General features: G+C 41.0%; 1 protein-coding gene across 2 annotated transcripts in view; it reads right to left on the reverse strand.

Moving 5' to 3' along the window:
* The window catches only part of LOC124776198 (DNA-directed RNA polymerase I subunit RPA2), a 237,911-nt gene that overhangs the window by 75,138 nt on the left and 137,507 nt on the right, over positions 1-25,266 (reverse strand). For both annotated transcript variants that reach the window (XM_047251028.1, XM_047251029.1), the window contains 2 exons: positions 20,773-20,874; positions 14,207-14,319 (listed from right to left, as the gene is read on the reverse strand). In XM_047251028.1, coding sequence (XP_047106984.1) covers positions 14,207-14,319; positions 20,773-20,874 — 215 coding nt within the window. The remainder of the gene's footprint in view (positions 1-14,206; positions 14,320-20,772; positions 20,875-25,266) is intronic.

Consider the following 25,266-nt stretch of genomic DNA (forward strand, 5'->3'; position numbering starts at 1 on the left):
GAGAACAAGTCAGAGTGCAGAATAAGATGAGACAAGACGTTGCATTTCCGGTAAGTGACAATAGTATCTGTTGCAGTTCCACTGGATGATCGTGTGGCCTGAATCCAAGGTAGGCACAAAGGAGCCGAGGAGGAGGTCAGGTCACTTTGTCAGTAGTAGTCACCTACAAGGATGGGGTGACATCCATAAATAAGATGTCACACTCAGGTTGCGAGAGGGGAGTTAGCACCTCCGAGGGCGCCTTGTCTTGGGATTTATGTTTCTTCTTCTTCTTCTCCTCTTTCTGAGGTGGAGCAAGGCAAGACACAGGGGGAGTACAGGCATCTGCAAGATTGGGGACCGAAAGAGAGCAGGCAACATTGGGGTGCACAGATGGTGTGCCTCATGGCCGAGCAGTGGTGAGAATCTTCTGGCCGGAGAGAGGGTTCCTGGGAGGGAGCCCGATCACCAGCAGATGTCGAAGAAGGGGGCCACTTCTTCAGCCGGGGAGAGGGAGTGATTCCCTGATAGGAAGTCGTGGGAATTGCAGGGAAGGTGGAGGGGAGAGTGGGGTGGGGCTGGGGTAAGGACAAGGGAGGATGAGGAGGAGGAAAGGAAGTAACAGAGGCAGATGTTGAAGACAGTGACACCACACTGAGTCTCTCATACTTGTGGCGAGCATCAGTGTAAGACAGGAAATCCAGGGACTTGTATTCTTGTATCTTCTTTTCTCTCTTGTAAGCTGGGCAATCCGGTGAGTGAAGGGAGGGGCAGTCAGCACAGTTGACACACACAGACGGCGGAACACAAGGGCTTCCCTCATGGGCTGGGTGGCCACAGTCACCACACAAAGGATCCGCTGTACAGCGGGAAGACATATGCCTAAAATGCAAGCACCAAAAGCACCGCTTAGGTAGAGGGATGTACTGCTTCACGTCGCATCTGTAGCACATAACCTTGACCTTCTCTGGGAGGGTTATCCCCCTCGAAAGCCAGAATGAAGGTGCCAGTATTGGTGCTGTTGTCTTTGCAACCCTTCCGCACACGTCGAACAAAATGAATGCCATGCCGCTCCAGATTAGCCTGGAGTTCCTCATCAGTTTGCAGGATGAAGTCCCTATGAAAAATGATGCCCTGCACCATATTCAGAGATTGGTGAGGAGTGATAGACACTGGGACATTGCCAAGACGATCACAGCACGAAGAGCTGCAGACTGGGTGGCAGAAGAAGCTTTGATCAACAGGGAGCCCGACCGCATCTTACACAATAGACTCCACTTTACCAAACTTGTCCTCGATATTTTCCACAAAAAACAATGACTTTGTGGCGGTGAAAGTGTCCCCATCCGTCCTAGTACAGACGAGGTAAGGGGGAAAGGGTTTCAGCCCAAGATGGCAAGCCTGGCCCTCCTCCCATAGGGTAGCCAGAGAAGGGAAGGCTGCCAGGTCATTCGAGGCAGTATTTAAGAATCCTTCATCATTCAAAGAGATGACCATGTAAGAACGGCCAGATTTTTGCAGCTTGATACGCTTCATGCACCAAGCAGCCACCCTGATACCACCGACTCTGACGAGGGGCTCTCCCCATTGGCGCCACCCAGCCACAGCAAGGGCCGTCTAGCACGGTGGCCGATGCTGGAAATTCCGATGCTCGAAGAAGACAAGCAGCCACTCCTTGGCATACACGGGGAGGGGACAGCTCAGGTATCAGTAGTGTGATCCCTGTGTTGTCAGGGGGCTCAGCCATATGAGTACATAACAGCCCCACCACACGGACTGGCTACATGTGCTGGTGACCTAGCAGGGAGGACGGGGGCTACAGTGGGGATGGGAGAGGGGAAGGGAGGGGGGAGAGGAATCCACACCGTAGATGCTAGGCAGGGAGTTCTTCCTCATATGGCTCACACTAAAAACAACACATTTTGAAGTGGAGATCAAACCTCAAGTGGGGACCTAAACACCAAAAGGCTGAAAAAACAAGCAAAAGGAACAAAATTGCAACGAATACAGGAAACCAGGGAAATAGCCAGGTCAACATAAATCAGAACACCGAGAGAGGGGAAGGAGGTGGTGATGGGGAAGAAGTGGGGATGGGGAGGGATGGGGCAGTGAAAAGCAAATGCAGCTAGGAAATGAAGAATGAGCTGCAATAGCATGGGACTCTGTGTGCGCCATGCACAAACTCACAAAAGAACCATGAGCCCCCTGGGGGGTATTGCCACAGAACTCTCATTGCATACACAGAACCATTAAATCACTTCACTACGCAATCCACATAATCAGTCTGTGACTAGCTTAGTTTATAGTATCTTCAAGCAATTTAACAGATTCTGCAGTAATCAGTTCCCTGACCTCATAATTTAATTGCGATATATATTCAACAGTTCGTTTGGTCTTGAATGTCAGCATTATTATTTCTCCAACTTTTAAGATCCTGCAGAGTTAGTGTGACGCTGGACATAGGAACGACAAAACACTATCAATTAAAAAATGTGTCCCTCTGTCACAGAGAGGTGCTAAGTATGCCAGTACAAAAATTTGCCACCTTCCTCCAAATGGGTTGAAAAACTTGAGGAACTGTGAATCCCTTTTCAAAACTATACTCATCCTATTTTGTTGATGCGTGTATGGAAGAGAGCTTACCAATGCCAAGATATAACTAAACAGTTTCACAATTGTAAAATTTTAAGACAAGTATTTTACGTAGATCAGGTTATTTTCGTTAATTAGTGTTGATATATATTTTGTTGTATGTATATTGCTTAACTGATTGCCTACTAGTAGCTATGATAACAACTATGCCTACCAAATTGTTCAGAACATGACACTGTTGAAGAATGAAGATGATAATCATTTATTGTTTTATTTGTAATACTGTGGTATCCATTGAGTACAAAATTGTAATTGAATATACATGTAAAAATACATAATCATAATCCTGATGTGTTCCAAATCCAGTATATTGCTATATAGATCCACATAACACCCAATAAATACATACCTAAAAAAATGAATACACCCTGTTCCATAGACCTAATTAAGTAACTTTTAAGGATGAAGAACACTTCAAACAAATTTCAATCAGAATGTTGATGAATTGAGTAAGGAAACAGAATCAAAAACCATATAAAAGCGTAAAATGAATCACATGCATAATTTAAAGTTTGAGATCAGAAGAAATACCAGATACAGTAACAAAACAACAAGAGCCTCATTGAGATTTATTGGTAACTTGTACATATACACTGAGGAGCCAAAACATTATGACCACCTGCTTAATAGCTATTTTTGTCTGTCTTTGGAACAAAATACATCACTGACTCCGAGTATCAGGAATACAGCAATTTGTCGGTAGGTTTGTGGAGGTATGTAGCACTGGATGTCTACACACAGGTCACTTAATTTTCATAAATAATGGGCTGCTGATTTGCGTATGCAGTGATGGCGCTCGATAGTGACCCAGATGGGTTGCACAGGATTTACATCAGGTGGATTTGTGTAGCACAATCCTGGCTCCAGGACTGCTCTCATCAGTCTGTGTCCATGGCACGCTGCATGTTTCAAGCTGCTGTTCACCTCAGTGACGGCATTTGTGGAGATGACCATTGACATAGTGTAACAAAAATGTGATTCACCCGAAGAATTGACATGTTTCCACTGATTGACGGTCGAATCCCGATGGTCCTGTGTCCAATCCAGTCATAATTGATGATGTCATTGGGTCAACATGTGAACACATAGGGGTGGTCTGCTGCGGCGCTCCATGTTCAGCAATGTACGATGAACAGTGTGCTCCGAAACACTTGTGCGTGCACCAGCATTGTGCTCTTTCAGCAGAGATAACACACATCACCATCTATCCCACTTTACAGAGCAGACAAGCCTCCAAACCTCATATTCTGTGAAGAGTCATGGACATCCAACCATTTAGCGCCTAGTGGTAGTTTCACGCTTCTTCTGCCTCTTTCAGCAGATGCTCACGACAATAGCACACAAACATTCAACCAACTTCGATGTTTTTTGTTCACAGGCTCTGCATAATAATAATACTCTTCCCTTTGTCAAAGTCAGTTATCTCAATGGGTTTCCCAATTTGCAGCCCATATCTTCACTTGGGTGATCCCGACCACCTGTGTCTACTCCACTTACATACTTTCGTTACCATGTCATGTGCCCACAATGCCACCAGGCAGCATTCAGTGTCATGGTAGACAATGATCATTATGTTTTGGCTTATCAGAGGATAGTGTATTTTTATTTGTTTTGCAAGTCCCCGTCACTAAGTCAACATGTACACAGACATGCAGTGTAGAATCTATGCTGCAAGAATCCAGCTGGTGCAGCAAAGGTTAACCACTAAAGAATATGACATATAGATACACATACTAGGACTACTATCTTTAAAATTTTTCGCAGTTGTAACATTTTTTGCCTTCCAACTTTTTGTTTTGGTGATAAGTACACCTGTGTTCAGGTTAGTTGGTAGCTGTACCCAAGTCAGAAAATTGTTACAATATTTCTGGATGTGTATGATAGCTTCCAATCTTGAGAACAGGCTGTCACTAATCACAAGGCAAATATGGAGGGGGGTTAGCAATCCTCCCCCCTCCTCACCCCGCCTCCTTTGCCAGAAAATTTTAAAAATCAGCCTTTCAGGTCTTTAAACACTATATTTCAATATTTGACGATCCTAAATAACAAAGATACCTTTAATTGATCGTACATTTACTTTTATAGCAGTATTAAAATTAATCCAAATTATCACCTTCAATAAAGAAAATTTCTTCAGCCTCAGTGTCTGTCACATTTCCAGTGAATGTGACAGCGAACCCTAAAATTGATAATCCCCCTGCCACGTCCACATTTACCACTGTCTTTTACCTACTACACACATTTCTGCCTCACAGAAAATGCCTTACACTTTTTTACTTCACCCCCTTTCGTATGATGGCAGCTCATGTAACTTGCTGATGACAAATATTTCCAGAGTCAGATAATGACTCCTGTTGTCATAGTAGCTGCTGCGGTACTGAGAAATGAGGCTTAATTTTTTTTATCTGTGTCACTGCTACTGGTGCGAAACAGCGCAGCATTTTTTTTTTTTCCTTTTTTCTTTTAATACACTCCTGGAAATTGAAATAAGAACACCGTGAATTCATTGTCCCAGGAAGGGGAAACTTTATTGACACATTCCTGGGGTCAGATACATCACATGATCACACTGACAGAACCACAGGCACATAGACACAGGCAACAGAGCATGCACAATGTCGGCACTAGTACAGTGTATATCCACCTTTCGCAGCAATGCAGGCTGCTATTCTCCCATGGAGACGATCGTAGAGATGCTGGATGTAGTCCTGTGGAACGGCTTGCCATGCCATTTCCACCTGGCGCCTCAGTTGGACCAGCGTTCGTGCTGGACGTGCAGACCGCGTGAGACAACGCTTCATCCAGTCCCAAACATGCTCAGTGGGGGACAGATCCGGAGATCTTGCTGGCCAGGGTAGTTGACTTACACCTTCTAGAGCACGTTGGGTGGCACGAGATACATGCGGACGTGCATTGTCCTGTTGGAACAGCAAGTTCCCTTGCCGGTCTAGGAATGGTAGAACGATGGGTTCGATGACGGTTTGGATGTACCGTGCACTATTCAGTGTCCCCTCGACGATCACCAGTGGTGTACGGCCAGTGTAGGAGATCGCTCCCCACACCATGATGCCGGGTGTTGGCCCTGTGTGCCTCAGTCGTATGCAGTCCAGATTGTGGCGCTCAACTGCACGGCGCCAAACACGCATACGACCATCATTGGCACCAAGGCAGAAGCGACTATCATCGCTGAAGACGACACGTCTCCATTCGTCCCTCCATTCACGCCTGTCGCGACACCACTGGAGGCGGGCTGCACGATGTTGGGGCGTGAGCGGAAGACGGCCTAACGGTGTGCGGGACCGTAGCCCAGCTTCATGGAGACGGTTGCGAATGGTCCTCGCCGATACCCCAGGAGCAACAGTGTCCCTAATTTGCTGGGAAGTGGCGGTGCGGTCCCCTACGGCACTGCGTAGGATCCTACGGTCTTGGCGTGCATCCGTGCGTCGCTGCGGTCCGGTCTCAGGTCGACGGGCACGTGCACCTTCCGCCGACCACTGGCGACAACATCGATGTACTGTGGAGACCTCACGCCCCACGTGTTGAGCAATTCGGCGGTACGTCCACCCGGCCTCCCGCATGCCCACTATACGCCCTCGCTCAAAGTCCGTCAACTGCACATACGGTTCACGTCCACGCTGTCGCGGCATGCTACCAGTGTTAAAGACTGCGATGGAGCTCCGTATGCCACGGCAAACTGGCTGACACTGACGGCGGCGGTGCACAAATGCTGCGCAGCTAGCGCCATTCGACGGCCAACACCGCGGTTCCTGGTGTGTCCGCTGTGCCGTGCGTGTGATCATTGCTTGTACAGCCCTCTCGCAGTGTCCGGAGCAAGTATGGTGGGTCTGACACACCGGTGTCAATGTGTTCTTTTTTCCATTTCCAGGAGTGTATAATGCCTAAAATGTTTCGAACTCAGTGTAAATGCACCTTTAATAAGTCGTGGTGAAGAAATCATTTGTAGACCGGTTTATTGTGTACTTAGGGTGGAAGTCATTGCAATCTACGAAATATTTTAGTAGCATATGAGTACTGAAATGTAAATAGTGCTGTTTGATTTTTTTTTTTTTAAAAAAAAAAAAAAAAAAAAAAAAAACGACATTTTTTATCAGTCCTGTCAAATTTCCAATGCCCACAATATCAATTTGCACCTGATTTTGCGTCAACATATTTATAATTTTCCCGTGATTTACGCATTACGAAATAATGTTTGTGGAGAAAATATGATCCTGGCATAATGTTGGCTGTCCAGTAGTGCTTACAAATTTAAGTGGTTAAGTTTCTTGACACCAGGGTACTCTATTCAGCAGACTTGAACAGGTAAACGAGTACAAGTTGTAACAGTTTGTGCCATATCTCCCGCCACTGTCAAGCTGTGGTGGCTGATGGGAGTATATAACTAAGTTCATTCGAATCAAGATATCATGACCAATCACAACAATTTCCAAACTGTCTCTACAGTGAAAATACCTGTAGTGATCATCGTGACACCACTGTCGAACCATATTTAGCGTGTTTCAGCACATCAAAAACATGACTACAGTGCAAGAGACGCAGAATAACACATATTTAAACACCACACAAAATACTTATTTACATATTTACACTTGACAAAGAGAAAAAAATTCTTGAAATTCGTCATGCTAAGTAAGAAAAAATATGTAACTAGTGGAGTATTTCATTATTTAAATAATGAATGACAGCTGCAGGCTTTCCAAAAACATCTATTATGACGTTTCAAATTAAGTCACATGTTTCCACTTCCCAGACAGTTATCAATTCCAGTTACAAATGGTTCAAATGGCTCTGAGCACTATGGGACTCAACATCTGTGGTCATCAGTCCCCTAGAACTTAGAACTACTTAAACCTAGCTAACCTAAGGACATCACACACATCCATGCCCGAGGCAGGATTCGAACCTGCGACCGGAGCAGTCACGCGGTTAATTCCAGTTACACCAGCGGTTTTTATTAGCTAATAGACCTTTATTAGATAGTAAAAAAGTCACTGACAAGTCTTTTGATGCCTGTTATGTAAATACATCATACATAAAGTGCAAGGGGGTATCCTATACGTAACTTTTACAGATTGAAACATTATTTCCCACATTTTACATTTTCTTGCATTTCACACCATTTTTTTGAAGTCCCTTGAACAGTGTAAAACCAGGGTTTCACTGTATTTCCATAATTTTTAGTAGCTTCCCCTAACTCTGTAATTAAAGTGATAAATCCATAACAATTATGGACTATCCGTAATCGTTGGCAGCCTTGATGATGTATGATTACACATCAGTAAGTTGTGTTACCAGTTTAAGTGGAAATAGATGTGAAATATTTCACAGAGTTACCCCTGATTTAAAATTTCATTTAAGTATGAAGAAGAACAGAGCTGATTTCATTAGATATGGAAAACAGAAAATGCTAATTATGAATTTTGTTTTTTAAATCTTTCTGAAAGTCAGATTGGGAGTTAAACTGCTGTGTTATTTTGGATATGAGATGCCATTACCAGATCAGGAGAGAGAGAGAGAGAGAGAGAGAGAGAGAGAGAGAGAGAAGCGGGTAGATGTATTAGAAAAAGATGAGTATTAGCTTGAAAGTTCAAGGGACTTGCTTTTGTGTTATCTTTCTACGCAATCATCATTTAACTTCCTAATTTTTCTGTTAACATGCTTTTTCTGATTCAATCATTCATATTTCCTCATGTTGACATCATATGGTGAAATTGTTATCAATAAAAATCCAGTTACAAAGTGACAATTATTGAACTATATGAAATAAAATCGTCATGACTTATGAATGGTTTGCATTAGGATGTTCAAACTACATGGTTGGCTGCAGGGCATGATGGGAGTTAGTCTGCACATGCACACACACCTTGTTGTTGGCCATTTGCAAGTGAAAATGTCACGGTACAATATGCCTGAGCGTACAGCACTTGTGAAGGCCTGCTATGCGACGAGCAATAACAGCTCAAGCTCAAAGGAAGTTTGCGACTGAGTTCAAGCTGATGACAACCGGTCCAAGTGTGCTAACAATCAAGAATTCGACTATCAAGTTTGAGAGAATGGACAGCATTTGTGATGACAGTGTTGGAATTGTCAGTCGTCCATGAAGGGTGAAAATGCCTGAAAACGTCAAGAAGACACCTGCTGTGTTCCAAACCAGCCCCAGAAAATCAATCAGTCAAGCTGCATAATAGGAGGGAATCAACTGGGAGATACTGCAACAAATTATTGTTGAAGACCAGCATCTCTTCCCACAAAAATTTCAAACCCCAGCCCCTATTCTCTACAGAATTGAGCAACAGGACTTTGATGGTTTGGTTTAGTGTCAAAGCCCACTTTCATTTGGATGGGTCCGTCAATAAGCAAAACTGGCACATTTGGGGGACTGAGAATCCACATTTCATGTTTGAAAAGTCTCTTCACCTTCAACGGGTGACTGCGTGGTGTGCAATGTCCACTCACAGAATAATTGGTGCAATATTCCTTGATGGAACGGCAACTAAAGAACAGTACTTGAAAGTTTTGGAAGATGATTTCATCTCCATTATCCAAAGTGACCCCGATTTCAACAACATGCGGTTCATGCAAGATGGAGCTCAACCTCATTGAAGCAGAAGAGTGTTTGATGTCCTGGAGGAGCACTTTGGGGACCACACTCTGGCTCTGGCCTCGATTGGCTGCCATATTCTCTGGATCTGAACACATGCGACTCCTTTTTGTGAGGATATATTAAAGAAAGTTGCACAGCAATAGCCCAAAAAATCATTGCTGAGCTGAAAACAGCCATTTAGTAGATCATCGAACGTATCGATGTTCCGACACTTCAGTGGATCATGCAGAATTTTGCTATTCATCTGTGCCAATGACGGCAGGCATATCAAACATGTCATAACCTAAAACCGAATATCTGTAGTGAAATTTACATGTTGAATAAAGTAGGTGAACACCACAGTTTGTAACTAATTTACGTTTTCTTTGATGAAATAGTTGTTGTTCAAATGGTTCAAATGGCTCTGAGCACTATGGGACTTAACTTCTGAGGTCATCAGTTCCCTAGAACTTAGAACTACTTCAACCTAACTAACCTAAGGACATCACACACATCCATGCCAGAGGCAAGATTCGAAACTGCGACCATAGCAGTTGCGCGGCTCCAGACTGTAGCACCTATAACCGCTTGGCCACGCTGGCCGGCTGTTGTTGTTGTGGTCTTCAGTCCAGAGACCGGTTTGATGCAGCTCTCCATGATACTCTATCCTGTGCAAGCTTCTTCATATCCCAGTACCTGCAGCAACCTACATTCTCCTAAATCTGCTTAGCGTATACATCTCTTGGTCTCCCTCTGCGATTTTCACCCTCCGCGCTGCCCTCCAATACTAAATTGGTCATCACTTGATGCCTCGGAACATGTCCTACCAACTAATCCCTTCTTCTAGTCAAGTTTGCCACAAATTTCTCTTCTCCCCAATTCTATTCAATACCTCATCATTAGTTACGTGGTCTACCCATCTAATCTTCAGCATTCTTTTGTATCACCACATTTCAAAAGCTTTATTCTCTTCTTGCCTGGTTTCACTTCCATACATGGCTACATTCCACACACATACTTTCAGAAATGACTTCCAGACATTTAAATCTATACTCGATGTTAAAAAATTTCTCTTCTTCAGAAATGCTTTCCTTGCCATTGCAAGTCTACATTTTATATCCTCTCTACTTCGACCATCATCAGTTATTTTGCTCCCCAAATAGCAAAACTCCTTTACTACTTTAAGTATCTGATTTCCTAATCTAATTCCCTCAACATCACCCGATTTCATTCAACTACATTCCATTATTCTCGTTTTGCTTTTGTTGATGTTCATCTTATATCCTCCTTTCAAGACACTGTCCATTCCATCCAACTGCTCTTCCAGGTCCTTTGATGTCTCTGACAGAATTACAATGTCATCGGCAAACCTCAAAGTTTTTATTTCTTCTTCGTGGACTTTAATTCCTACTCTGAATTTTTCTTTTGTTTCCTTTACTGCTTGCTCAATATACACATTGAATAACATTGGGGATAGGCTACAACCCTGTCTCACTCCCTTCCCAACCTCTCCTTCCCTTTCGTGCCCCTTGACTCTTATAACTGCCATGTGGTTTCCGTACAAATTGAAAATGGCCTTTTGTTCCCTGTATTTTATGTCTGCCACCTTCAGAATTTTGAAGATAGTATTCCAGTCAACACTGTCAAAAGCTTTTGCTAAGTCTACAAATGCTAGAAATGTAGATTTGCCTTTCCTTAATCTATCTTCTAAGGTAAGTCATAGGGTCGGTATTGCCTCACGTGTTCCAACATTTCTACATTTCTACGAGTCCAAATTTACCTTCCCCGAGGTTGGCTTTTACCAGTTTTTCCATTTGTCTGTAAAGAATTCATGTTAGTATTTTGCAGCCGTGACTTATTAAAATGATAGTTCAGTAATTTTCACATCTGTCAACACCTCGTTTCTTTGGGACTGAAATTATTATATTCTTCTTGAAGTCTGAGGGTATTTCGCCTGTCTCATACATTTTGCTCACCAGATGGTAGAGTTTTGTCAGTGCTGGCTCTCCCAAGGCCGTCAGTAGTTGTAATGGAATGTTGTCTACTCCTGGGGCCTTGATTTGACTTAGGTCTTTCAGTGCTCTGTCAAACTCTTCACCCAGTATCATATCTCCTATTTCATCTTCATCTACATTATCTTCCATTTCCATAATATTGTCCTCAAGTACATCGTCCTTGTATAGATCCTCTACTCTTCCTACCTTTCTGCTTTCCCTTCTTTGCTTAGAACTGGGTTTCCATCTGAACTCTTGATATTCATACAAGTCGTTCTCTTTTCTCCAAAGGTCTCTCTAATTTTCCTGTAGTCAGTATCTATCTTACCCCTAGTGATACATGCCTCTACATACTTACATTTGTCCTCTAACCATCCCCGATTAGCCACTTTGCACTTCCTGTTGATCTCATTATTGAGACGTTTGTATTTGTTCTTGCCTGCTTCATTCATTGCCTTTTTATATTTTCTCCTTTCATCAATTAAATTCAGTATTTCTTCTGTTGCCCAACGATATCTACTAGCCCTCATCTTTTTACTTACTTGATTCTCTGATGCCTCAACTATTTCATCTCTCAAAGCTACCCATTTTTCATTTACTGTATTTCTTTCCCCCATTCTTGTCAACCGTTCCTTAATACCCTCCCTGAAACTCTCTACAACCTCTGGTTCTGTCAGTTTATCCAGGTCCCATCTCCTTAAAATTCCCACCTTTTTGCAGTTTCTTCAGTTTTAATCTACAGTTCATAACCAATAGATTGTGGTCAGAGTCCACATCTGCCCCTGGAAAGAGCTTACAATTTTAAACCTGGTTCCTAAATCTCTGTCTTACCATTCATTATATAATCTATCTGAAACCTTCTGGTATCTCCAGGCCTCCTCCATGTATACAACCTTCTTTCATGATTCTTGAACCAAGTGTTAGGTATGATTAAGTTATGCTCTCTGCAAAATTCTACCACGCGGCTTCCTCTTTCATTCCTTACCCCCATTCCATATTCACCTACTACGTTTCCTTCTCTTCCTTTTCCTACTATCAAATTCCAGTCACCCATTCACCCATGACTATTAAATTTTCATCTCCCTTCACTATCTGAATAATTTCTTTTATCTCATCATACATTTCATCAATCTCTTCATCATCTGTGGAGCTAGTTGGCATATAGTTCAATAATTGTCACCTTGTAAGTACAAGAAAGACTCATACACTGAGGGTTCCGTACATACTTAAGGGATTACGGAAGTGTCCGATCCCACCTGTCTGGTTCGACCCATGGCGTCATCAATATGGCAGAAATGGCTATTCTAAGCGTCTCCAATATGGTGCCTATGATGTCACTACATGCACATGGCAACAAACACAAAAATACATATAAATAAGGCAATAACATCTCCTCCCAAAAATACAGTCAGCCGTGGGAAATTGGAGGTTTTAGGGACGGGACAAGCTAAATATAACATAAAAGAAAAGACACACCACGATTCCAAAATGCACAAAATGATGATCAAAAAAATTACAAGATCTACGGGAATCAGACACTTCCCTGAGACATGTATGAGTCAACCACAGCTGACGATACCAAAACACCAATGCCTACAGCAAGAACTACGAAAATTGGAATCAGACATTTCCCTTGACCACAGTTGATAATACCAAAACAGCAATACCTACATATAAAACTATGAATTGGTCCTTTCCCCATAACTACTGATATGAAAAAACCGGCACCTACAACTACGAAAAACAAAAACAAAACCAAAACCACATAACCTCAAAAATTAAAAATTCAAGCATCCCTACATAAATTAAAACACATTCAATACACAATAAATACAAAAAACATTACAACTCAAGAAAACTAGTCCCAAAAAAAACCAATAACTCACCACCAACAAATGTCGGCACTGCAAAGTAGGTCGGCCATCCCAAACACACACACACACACACACACACACACACACACACACGATAACATCTACAAAAACAACCAACTCAAACTCCGCACCATAATGATGCCCCACATCATAATACCCTTACATCATGAGTCAAAGCAGACAGGTGGAATCTGATGCTTCCATTGACCCATACTTGATTATGTATACAAATAGTTCATGCAACCCGGAAACAATTTTTGCCTGTTATCAATATTGTTGATACTTGGAAGGTGTCAAAATATGTGATATAAATGGCCTGTCTTTTGACTGCATTGATGTAGGAGATTAAATGTTTTACACCACAAATTGACCATAGGCCTTAGTACATGACATAAATTTCAACTTCATGCATCTACCCATTCCTGAAGAAAATGGGCTTAGACAGACAGACAATGAGACACATAACAAATGACAAACAAAATATTTTTTCATATAATTACAAACTACCAATTTCCAGATGTTTTCCTTTACTTTTACTGTGAAAGCATACCATCTGCCAAGTTTCATAGTTCTACATCGACAGGACGTACACTACAGGCTTTGATGAGTCAGTCTGCAAGTATCAAAATATGTGACATAAGTGGCCATATCTTTCAGCTGCACTGGCTCAGAAGCTTCAATTTTTGACACCAACAAGCGACTGTAGACCATAGAATGTGGCACAAATTTCAACTTGACATTTCTGCCTATTTCTGATAAAAGGAATTTTTAATAGACAGACAGACAGTCAGTCAGTCAGTCAGACAAACAAAATGATCATAAAACAGTTCCATTTTTACTGATTGAGGTATGGAACCCTAAAAAGTAACTAACTTATCAAAATGAGGGAGGTAACAGGTATCAGTTACCAACGGTTGACACAAAAATTGTGATGTTTGTTTGAGTGGGGCATGTAAATCACAAAAAGTTAAATAGAGCTACTTGTAATCTGAATCTCAAAGTTCATCACAGCCTTCACTCATTCTTCATAGAGCATAATTGCTACCCAAAATTTCAAATTTTCATGCTAAATTTCTTACCGAAGTGTATTTAATTAAATGTCTTACCAGTATAAATAATTTCCTTCATCTAACACAGTTCCTGGCATAGGAAGACCATCACTATCAAGTGAAGTGCTCTGTCCAATGAGGTTTGGATCAAGCTCAAAATAGCAGTTTTGCTGTAAATACATGGAAAGCCATTAAAAGACTGTTTTGTTGAGAGACAGAAAAGCAGCAATTTAACTTAAAATACAAAATTACAAGGGACTGTGAAAAACATACAAAAAGAGAAGAATTCAACAATTTGGTTAGGATGGATCAAAGTCTTGCTATCCTCATGTCACCTTTTCAATAATTCTATTCTTCTTACTTTAACTCTAATTTACTTCTTTTTGTGTTTTGTTTTATTTCTCTATTTTATATTATGTTTAATTTTTTTAACCACTTCACTTATTTTATATTTGAAATTTGTTCATCCAGCCCAATGGCATAATTGTCGGTCCTATTTGTAACTGTCTTCCTTCTCTTGTTATTTATTCCTTCCATTATGACTTATCTACTGCCCATCCACCAAGAACCTCATGTTAACTAGAAAGACTTTTGAAACGTGGCATTTCCAATTGGCTCTCTGATTTTGTTGACGATCTAAATCTACTATGTATGCCTTAATTGTAGATTTTATATTTGTGTTCATTTTATCTTGTCAACATCAAGATTTTTGCAAATGAAGTTTAAGCTTGAAATGGACTAGGCTACTGACATTAATAGGTCATGGTTCAATTTAAGGAATCATTCCAGCATTCGCCTGAAGTGGCTTAGGGGAAACAAATTAGGATGGTTGGCCAGTTTTTCCTTCTACTTTTCCCTCCATGATTCTCTGTAGTAGTCACTTCCTACATAATGTGTGTCCCATCCAAGATATTTTCCTCTTCTGTATCATCCTCATGAAGTTCCTCTCCTCTCCTACCCAGCTCAGCAACTCCTCGTTTCTCAGTCTATTGACTCCTGTCACTTTCTCGATTTGTCTCCATAACCACATTTAGAAGTTTTCTAAATATTTTTGTTCTTGCTGTCTGTCATACACCACAAAAAACATTTGGTGAGACTCTTTCTAAATGTAATGGGGATGCTACTGCCTGGCACCAAACCTTTCACTCTCCCAAAAGCTCTCTTTCCCATGGATATTATGCACCTCACTTCCTCTGGATAACTTCCATTAGATGTTATCCAGCTTCCCAAACAATGAAATGACTGAACCTATTCTAATGTCATTCCATCTAATGATATATTAATCATGTCATTGTCCTTTCCAATCATCATCACTTTGGTCTTGTCAATGGTCAGTCTCACTCCAAACTCTTGACCCACACAAAATATTCTCCATCATTATTTGGATTTATTCATTTGTTTTTGCTAGCACAATTATATCATCACTGTATTTGACAGTTTTTATTCTTTCTCCACCCACTACAAGTCCTTTTGATTTTTCCAAGGCCTTATTGATTAGCTTTTCAACATACATATTGAGCAGTGCTGGTGACACACAACCACCCTTTGTCACACATCTTTCAATACCTCTCTCTCCAGTTTCATTTCCAAAATACCACTTTCTGTCCCAAACAGAGTTGCTATATCAACCTTCTATCCTTCCAATCTATATCAGTACTTTTCAGAAACTACAACAGAAAACACCAGTCAGTTATGTCAAATGCGTTTTTGCAGTTGACAAAAAAAACATACATTTGTCTATTCACTTCAAAAAATCTTTCTGCCATCATCCTCAGACACCCAATCGCATCTCTGATCCTTCTGCCTTTTCTAAATCTGAACTGATCTTCTCCTGCATTCTCCTCTATTTTCCTTCCTATTCTTCTCAGCACTATTCTGGCCACAGCCTTAGTAACATGGCTTATAGAACTAATTGCCCTATAATTTTTACATTGACAGACATTGCATTTCTTTGGGAAGGGAACCACTGTGGTCTTGAGGAGATCTTCAAGCCAAATACCAGTGTCATATATCCAACTGATCAGATTTGTAACTCTAGTTACAGCATCATTTCCTAAGGCCTTCTGTGTCTCAGAGGTTATTTCACCCTTTCTTTAAGATACAGGATCGTGTTCTCCACCTCCCAGTTTTCTATTCTTCATCTCCAGTGATTTTCATCACAATCTTGTTAATCCTCTAAAACTAATCCTTCAAGATCAGCCATACAATCATACAACAAACAATGGATAATCCAGGACGGAATGTAATAATATTATGAAAAGGATAGTTGCTACCCACCTTACAGCGGAGATTCTGAGTTGCAGATTGGAAGAACGAAAAGACTGTCAGAAATTTAGTTTTCGGTCAACAAGGGCTTCATTGGAAATAGACAAAACACAAGGACGCATAGACGCACACACGAATGTAACTCACACACACGTGACCACAGTCTTTGGCTTCTGGCCTGTGATCATGTGTGTGTAAGTTGGGTTTGCATCAGTGTATGTGTGTACGTTGTCTATTTCTGATGAAGGCCCTGTTGCCTGAAAGCTCACTTGCTCACAGTCTTTTGTTGTGTGTTTCTGCGACTCAGCATCTCCACTACATGGTGAGTAGCAAATACCCTTTTCGTAATACTGATACAATCATACATTCAATTATTGACAAAATAAAAGGTCCTTAAATATGTCTGCTTGTGTCTGTATGTGTGGATGGATATGTGCGTGTGTGCGAGTGTATACCTGTCCTTTTTTCCCCCTAAGGTAAGTCTTTCCGCTCCCGGGATTGGAATGACTCCTTACCCTCTCCCTTAAAACCCACTTCCTTTCGTCTTCCCCTCTCCTTCCCTCTTTCCTGATGAGGCAACAGTTTGTTGCGAAAGCTTGAATTTTGTGTGTATGTTTGTGTTTGTTTGTGTGTCTATCGACCTGCCAGCGCTTTCGTTCGGTAAGTCACCTCATATTTGTTTTTATATATAAATAATTTATTTGGATAGATAAAAAATCTACTCACCAAGCGACAGCAGAACACACACATATAAAACATGGTCGTAATTGGCAAGCTTCTGGAGCCAGTGGCTGCCTGAAGAAGGAGCCACTGGTTCCCAAAGCTTGCCAATTACAACTGTCTTTTATGTGTGCCAACCAATTCATGGACCATCTAGAGGAATCCTTCCTAAAAAAACCCAGAATTCTAAACCCCTCACCTGGTTCAGATTCACTGATGACATCTTTGTAATCTGAAACGAGGATGGTGATACCCTATCCATATTTCTCCAGAACCTCAACAACTTCTCCTCCGTTTGCTTCACCTGGTCCTACTCAAACCAACAAGTCATCTTCCTAGATGTATATCTTCACCTCAAAGATGGCTACATCAGTACCTCCATCCACATCAAACCTACTAACCACCAGCAATACCTCCACTTCAACAGCTGCCACCCGTTCCATACCAAGAAGTCCCTTCCGAACAGCCTAGCCACCTGTGGTTGTCGCATCTGCAGTGGTGAGTGGTCCCTCTCAAAATATACCAAGGGTCTCACTGAAGCCTTCATAAACCATAATTATCCTCCAAACCTTGTACAAATATAAATCTCCCGTTCCTTATCTTTCCAGTCTCCCACCACCTGCCAAAGTCCCACCATCTGGCCATTGAGGAGCATTCCCCTCGTACCTCAGTACCACCCAGAACTGAGCAACTGAATTAATTCTCCGCCAGGGTTTTGACTACCTCGTCATGCCCTGACATGAGAAATGTCCTGTCCACTATCCTTCCCACCCCTCTCATAGTGGTATTCCACCATCCACCGAACCTACACAATATACTCGTCCATTCTTACACAACCCCTGCTTCCAACCCCTTACCTCATGGCTCATACCCCTGTAATAGACCCAGGTGCACGACCTGTCCCATACATGTTCCCACCACCACGACTACTACTACAGTCCAGTCACAAACATCACCTAGCCCGTCAAAGGCAGGGCTACCCATGAAACCAGTCACTTGATCTACAAGCTAAGCTGCAACCACAGTGCTGCAATCTATGTGGGCATGACAACCAACAAGATGTCTGTCTGAATGAATGGCCACCAGTGTGTGTGTGTGTGTGTGTGTGTGTGTGTGTGTGTGTGTTGTTGTTGACCAGGGTCTTACTGGCCGAAAATATTTATGACAGTATTTTTGTTGTACCGATCTGTGACTCAGCATCTCCGCTTTATGGAGAGTAGCAACTTTCCGTTTCACAACGTCTTTCATGTGTGCGTTCTGCCGCCGCTTGGTGATTAGATATTTTATCTAACCAATTAAATTGATATAATCATACAGATCATAAATGCATGTGTGCCTTTCACATATTCTTGTTTTCTTCATATTGTATAGCATTCCTTGCTTGCTGCTTTTTCACAGTTCTTTCATTGATATTCACTTTGGAACTCTGTACATTTTTCCTTGCCTTTTTAATTGTTCTATTTCCACAGATTGCTTCTTCATCCAATCTTCTCTTGCTCTGTAAGTGATCCTCCTCAATTCTCTGTTGAGTAGACTGTTTTCTATATTTCCTTTTCCTTCTCCTGAAGAGTCATTTTTTCTTTCTCCACACATCAGTTTTATCTAGTACATTCTGTGTGATATATTCCTTTTTAATCCTTGCTTTTTTTCTACTTTTGCACCTTCTGTCTCCAAAGTTTCTAGCATTACATATTTAATGGTAATCTCCACATTTCCCCCCCCCCCCCCTTTCTACTTCTGATGTATCCAAATTTGAACTCACTCTTCCCAATTTTTCTTCCACACAGTTTGTAAAGATATCAACATCTTCATACTTCAGTTTTGCCAGAGTCCCACTTCTTCTAACTACCAGGGCTTTTGTACATCATAATGTCCAACAACATTTCCATGACTACACCTCCCCACAACACTGTCCCAATCTGCCATTATCATTGCTCTTGACCTTTTGCATCTTCTTCAAATGCCTATTCTATTTGTTCATATATGTTGCCCAACTCTTCAAACCATGGAAAATCCAGGATGGAATGCAGCAATATAATGAAGAGGAAAGTTGCTACTAACCATATAGCTGAGATGCTGAGTCACAGATAGGCACAACAATAAGACTGTTACGAATAAAGCGTTCGGCCATTAAGGCCTTCACACACACACACACACACACACACACACACACACACACACACACACACAGAGAGAGAGAGAGAGAGAGAGAGAGAGAGAGAGAGAGAGAGAGTGTGTGTGTGTGTGTGTGTGTGTGTGTGTGTACATCTACGATTGATGAAGGCCTTAATGGCCAAAAGCTTTATTTGTGAGTGTGTACATCTACGATTGATGAAGGCCTTAATGGCCAAAAGCTTTATTTGTGACAGTCTTTTTGTTGTGCCTATCTGCAACTCAGCATCTCCACTATATGGTGAGTAGCAACTTTCCATTTCATAATATTGTCCAACTCTTCCTCGTCTGCTTTTGATGTAAGCATGTATACTGGAACAAATTAGGCTTCCACTGTGCCACTTCATTGATATCACCCTGTCACTGACAGGCACTTTTATCTTGATATGTTCTTATCCAGATTCTTCTTATACAATACGCCTACTCCTCCTCCTTTTCAGTCTTCTCCCTTGTAAATCATCTTATACTCTCCAAAACCAACTTCCTTCTCCTTCCCTTTCACATGTCACAGAGTCCTAAAACATTCATGATATATTGCATAATTTCCTTCTTCAGATTTTCTGGTTTACCTTTCTCATTCATTGTTCTCACATTTCAAGTGCCAATCCTCAGTCCTGAAATTTCAGTCTTCTTCTTCTTTAACCTCTCAGCACACTGTTTTCCTGGGATAGTGCCCACCAAGAAGTGCAATTGTGGGCATATTATTTTGGAATATTTATTCTCAGGAACAGTCATTCCATGAAGAGTTTTGCCCAGTGGGACTAGAGATACCACAAGGGTCTTTAATCCAGTGGTTTTCCCTTACCTTCTGCATCCTATGCCAATGACCTCCAATAGGTTCTTCTGTCTTTAGAAAAATTTCTCATTTCAAGGGCATGAGGGTGCCCTGGATTTCCATACATCCATCCATCCTACAGAGGCTGTTGGCACTTGGTGGAGCCATATATGCCAGTGAAAGTACTTCATTAAATGTCTAGAATTTTTATAAGGTCTAACATCTGGAAGTACTGAGAAGTAGGAAATAAGGAAACAAAAGGGATACGAAGATTGTAAGTTCCTCTACTTTAAGGATTCAGAGTGTGCAGAAAATATTTCACAATTAAAAAAAGTAGAGCTAATGGGTAAACTTCAAACTGCAGTACACTACACTAATGAACATTTTGTAATAAATGGGACACAAATGAGAGCTTAATTTGAAATAAATCATATAGTTCATATGGAGCCAAAGGGAAACTCTCAAAAATAATTTTTTTCTGTCATTTTAACCTTTTTGATAAATCTTTATACATTATGATACAGTTAAAACCCAACAATTTTCTTTGCATTAACAGCCATGGCCTTCGTTTCACACTTGGTGATATGAAAGATCAGTATTAAAAGAAATCTATAAGTACAATAAATTAAAAACCCAGTAAGTAACAGCATGCACTGATATGTTATTACTAAGGAAATGAAAAACAACTTACTGTTGGTAATTCAATAAAATCAGATTTGTAAATTGATCCATGGCATAGACCTCTTTCATATGATGATTTGTTAATAATCATAGCATCTTCCATATCATACCCCTGGAAATGAAAAGTTTTGCAGTGTAGGGACAATACTCAGAGCAACAATTTCTCTGGAAAATTGAAACTATCAGACAAATGGACAGAAATATATATATAAGAAACTTTTAAAAGATCACATACTAAGTAACAATTAGCCAGTCATTGGTTTTAGCACATGAAACTAGCTGCTCTTCCCGCGTAGTACTTTGTGACTGAAACAGTTGCACATCTCGATTTTATTGTTTTAAGAGGTAAAAAACTATAAAAAATGTTCAATCGTACTAGATCCCCCTGTCAAACCATACATATGTATTGATTCAATATCAATTTGAAAAAACTAAGAATGTGCAAAAGATACTGAGAATTAGCAATCATAGCCAAACCCATCTGTCACGTAATCTCAAAATAGTTTCAGTTTCATCATTCACAACAAAACTAACAAGAGCTGGTTGTCTAAACAGGTTTTTTTCTTGCTATGTGGTTCGAGCTAATGACTCAAGTGTGATGGGTAGTTTGAAAGTCTTCATTAATGGTCACTATGTTGGGAAGACTCAAAAATTAAAGTACATAACATCCTGAATTAGTGAAATAAAACTTTATTAGACACTGTAACTAACCGACCTGTGGGTATGCCACTACCTTGTAAAGTCTCATGCAGTTTCTATCTTCTTCTATGATGAACTAAACATACACGTAACACTCGATAATTTTTTTGTCATTTCTCTACACATTTACTATAACACAGTTTAGTGTGATGATCAGCTTTGTAAACTATAGGAGCCTCAATATTTTAATATATGTCATTAACCTACATCTACTTGAAAAAGTTTCAAAATTCAACAAGCTGCAATTATCTACAGAACAACTGTATATGTTGGAGACTCACTACCAGACTGACACATAGTAACTATACACTCCAATTGTCCAACCATGACTTACTGACATAGAAGTTAGCATTTCAATTACCAGGCACAGACTGTCCAAATAAAACATAGTGTCTGAACTGGCTGAATGCTTCTAATTTGAATAATTAGCAACCTATACATTTTCAGAAACAGAAAAACTAGGGATATGAAATTATGGCACTAAATTCTGAAAAGAATTACATGTTAAGATCGGAATATTCTGAAACACATAACCTTTACATACAAATAACTTTTGAAATATTACGTTTTCAGAAAAGTAAGATATTTGCTTGAAAGAGGGAAGCAAGAGCTTTCAAACGACTTATTCCACAATGGAAACAAACCATTTTTAATATAATTGAATTCTGATATCCACGTAATTTATACTTATCACAGATTATGAATATTTCTTTAAATTATATTTTTCATATGAATTAAAGGTAATATCATCGTTAGTAGACTGTAAATTACACTGTGAATAATGAAGTTTAACGAAATTGCATGATAAGAATTTAGTCATTTTACTGCATATGCATTATGTATATAATGAAAAAAATACACTATTATGAAAAGACTAGACTGTTACTCACCATATAGTGGAGATGCTGTCACAGATAGGTACAACAGAAGGACTGCTCAACAAGTAAGCTTTCAGCCAAAAGGCCGCCTCCTGATTTAGACAACATACCCACACATTCACAAAAAAGCATCTTGCACAAGCCTGACCCCTGTCTCTGGCTGCTGCGACCAGGCTCTGAGCAACAGTGCATAATGAGAGAAGCAATCTGGATGGTGGAGGTAAGAAAGTGGCTGGGGTGGAGAAAGGGATGGATATCAGGGTAGAGGTGGGGGAAGTAGAGTGCTGCTCGTGGGAGCATACAGGGATGAGGTAGAGAGGGAGTAAGGCAGCTAGGTGCAGTCAGGAAGTTAGACAGAGGGCAGAAGGGAGGTGACGAGGGGAAATTGGGGGGGGGGGGGGGGGGGTGAATTGAGAGACACCAATAGACTGTAGACACATTGGTGGAATAGAAGGCTGTGTAGTGCTGGAGCAGGAACAGGGAAGGGGATAGGTGAGTGAAGGACAGCAACTAATGAAGTTTGAGGCCAGAAGGGTTACAGGAATGTAGAATGTATTGCAGAAAAAGAGTTCCCACCTTCCTACCAACACCAGCTTTTCTGAATTGTGCAGGTGGGAACTCTCCATGCAATGTATCTTACATTCACTTAACCCTCCTGGCTCTGACCTTCGTTATTCACTGTCCTCCACCCACTTATCGCCTTCCCTGTTCCCACTCCAGTTCTACACAGCCTTCTATTCCACCAATACATCCACAGTCTTTTTACTTCTCTCCTTTTCCACCCCCCCCCCTCCCCCTGCTCTCTGTCTAACCTCCCAACTGCACCTAGCTCCCTCAAGCAGCACTCTACTGACCCCATCCCCACCCTGTTATCTCTCCCCCTCCCCTCCCAGCCCCAGACTACTCCTTACCCCAACCACCCAGACTGCTTCTCCCATCACATGCTGTTCCTCGCAATCTGGCCTCAGTAGCCAGAGACAGTGGTCATGTGTGTCAGTTGTGTTTGCATGAATGTGTGTATGCATGTCGTCTAATTCAGGAGGCGGCCTTCTGGCCGAAAGCTTACTTGTTTAGCAGTCTTCCTGCTGTGCCTGTCTGTGACTTATTCCATCCTGGGTTTTCCAATGTTTTCAAAAACAAAACAAAAAAATATTTAAGTAGTGAACTACAGCAAGAGGAGCCATCCCAGCCTGCTACATCTCAACATTATCCCTCAAATGATGAAAGTAAAGTAATATATTTAAAAAGATACGAGCGCATACACCGTCCACGAAAAAGTTCTGAGACTGATTTTATTCCAGGTGTATAAGTGAGATTGATGCAGCAACTACGATGGCAGCTTAAACTAATGGTTCAAATGGCTCTGAGCACTATGGGACTTAACATCTGAGGTCATCAGTCCCCTAGAACTTAGAACTACTTAAACCCAACTAACCTAAGGACATCACACACATCCATGCCCGAAGCAGGATTCGAACCTGCGACCGTAGCAGTCACGCGGTTCTGGACTGAAGCGCCTAGAACTGCTCGGCCACTGTGGCCAGCGCATAAACTAACAACTGCAAACAACAAATGTGCATTCGACCAGTCAGTTGTGAGAAGACAATGCTAAGAACTGGATGTGTGGCTCTATTGTGTCAATGTCATCGTGTCACAAATCAAAATAGAGCAACAAAATGAGCACCTCTAAATCAAGAGTTCAAGACACTCTCCATAACATTTTGAAAAAGAGGAAAGTGAGTGCAAAGTTTGTCTCACACATTTTGCATCCTGAACAAAAGCAAAAATGTGTGGGCACCTTGTATGATTCGATTGGAATGAAAAATGCAGACAATTCTTTCCTGTAAAAAATCATTATAGGTCACAAGACTGTGTTATCATTACAAAACCTACTACAAAACAAGGAAGACAGTTTAGAGAGACCGAAGAAGGTGCGAATATGACACACAAGTTCAACAACATCCCAAAGAAGGACATTTCTGATAGTTTCACATGGTTGTAAGAATGTTCTGTGCATTGTACTCAAGTCAGGAGCGACTATGTACAACACGAAACACTAAAACGAACATCTTAGCTTTCCACTATTTTTCATTAACCCTCGAGCGAGCAGGCGCACCGTTTTTTATAACGTGAGTAGGTGTGGGACATACTTCATACACATGTAAAGAATAGTTGTCTTTATGTTACCAAAGTAAACATGTATGAGCAAAATCACAGTTCAATCTTAGTTTAGTTAAGGAACGATAAAACAAATTTTCATATATGAGCTAAATCTCTGTTCCATTAAACAGTATTAAAATAAACACTCATAGCACTCTGCTGACGCATAGAAGTGTTACCCCACAGTAATGACCCACTCAAAGCATCAAGAAGTGCAGTTGCATCAGATTCCAGCAAACTTCGTATTCGATTGCTAATTATTTGGTAGACAACTGCCTCATTGTGGGATTGCGTTGCTAGCTCAGAATCTGGTTCATTTTCTTGCATGAATTGTAAATTTTTTCTCACTTTAGTCACTGTTTATTTTATGTTACTGTTGCTCACCTGGATGTGTGACAGTACAACTTATCACAGTGCTAGCTGAAGCAAAGAAGAAGGAATAAGTAAATGCTTGCAATTGTAAAACAATAATGGAACAGTACAAGACAATGATATTTGTGGTTGGCGCACTTTATACATAGACACGCCCGCTCGAGGGTTAATCCAGCCTCTAATCTTTCTGAAGTGATACAAAATTGCTGAACAGGAGCCATGCATTTATTCAGTGCTTCAGACACTATATTACCTTAAACCAGCCCTGTCTACAGTCCATATCACTGGAGTACTAAACCTCAGCTGCCTTTGAGATTTTCAATTTTGGTTAAATCTCGCTCACTTATCTGGTATAAAATCAATGGTCTATCATTATTGTACATTCTCAAATGTCA

Source organism: Schistocerca piceifrons, chromosome 2 (genome assembly GCF_021461385.2).
Source record: "Schistocerca piceifrons isolate TAMUIC-IGC-003096 chromosome 2, iqSchPice1.1, whole genome shotgun sequence".
NCBI classification, from domain to species: Eukaryota; Metazoa; Arthropoda; class Insecta; order Orthoptera; family Acrididae; genus Schistocerca; species Schistocerca piceifrons.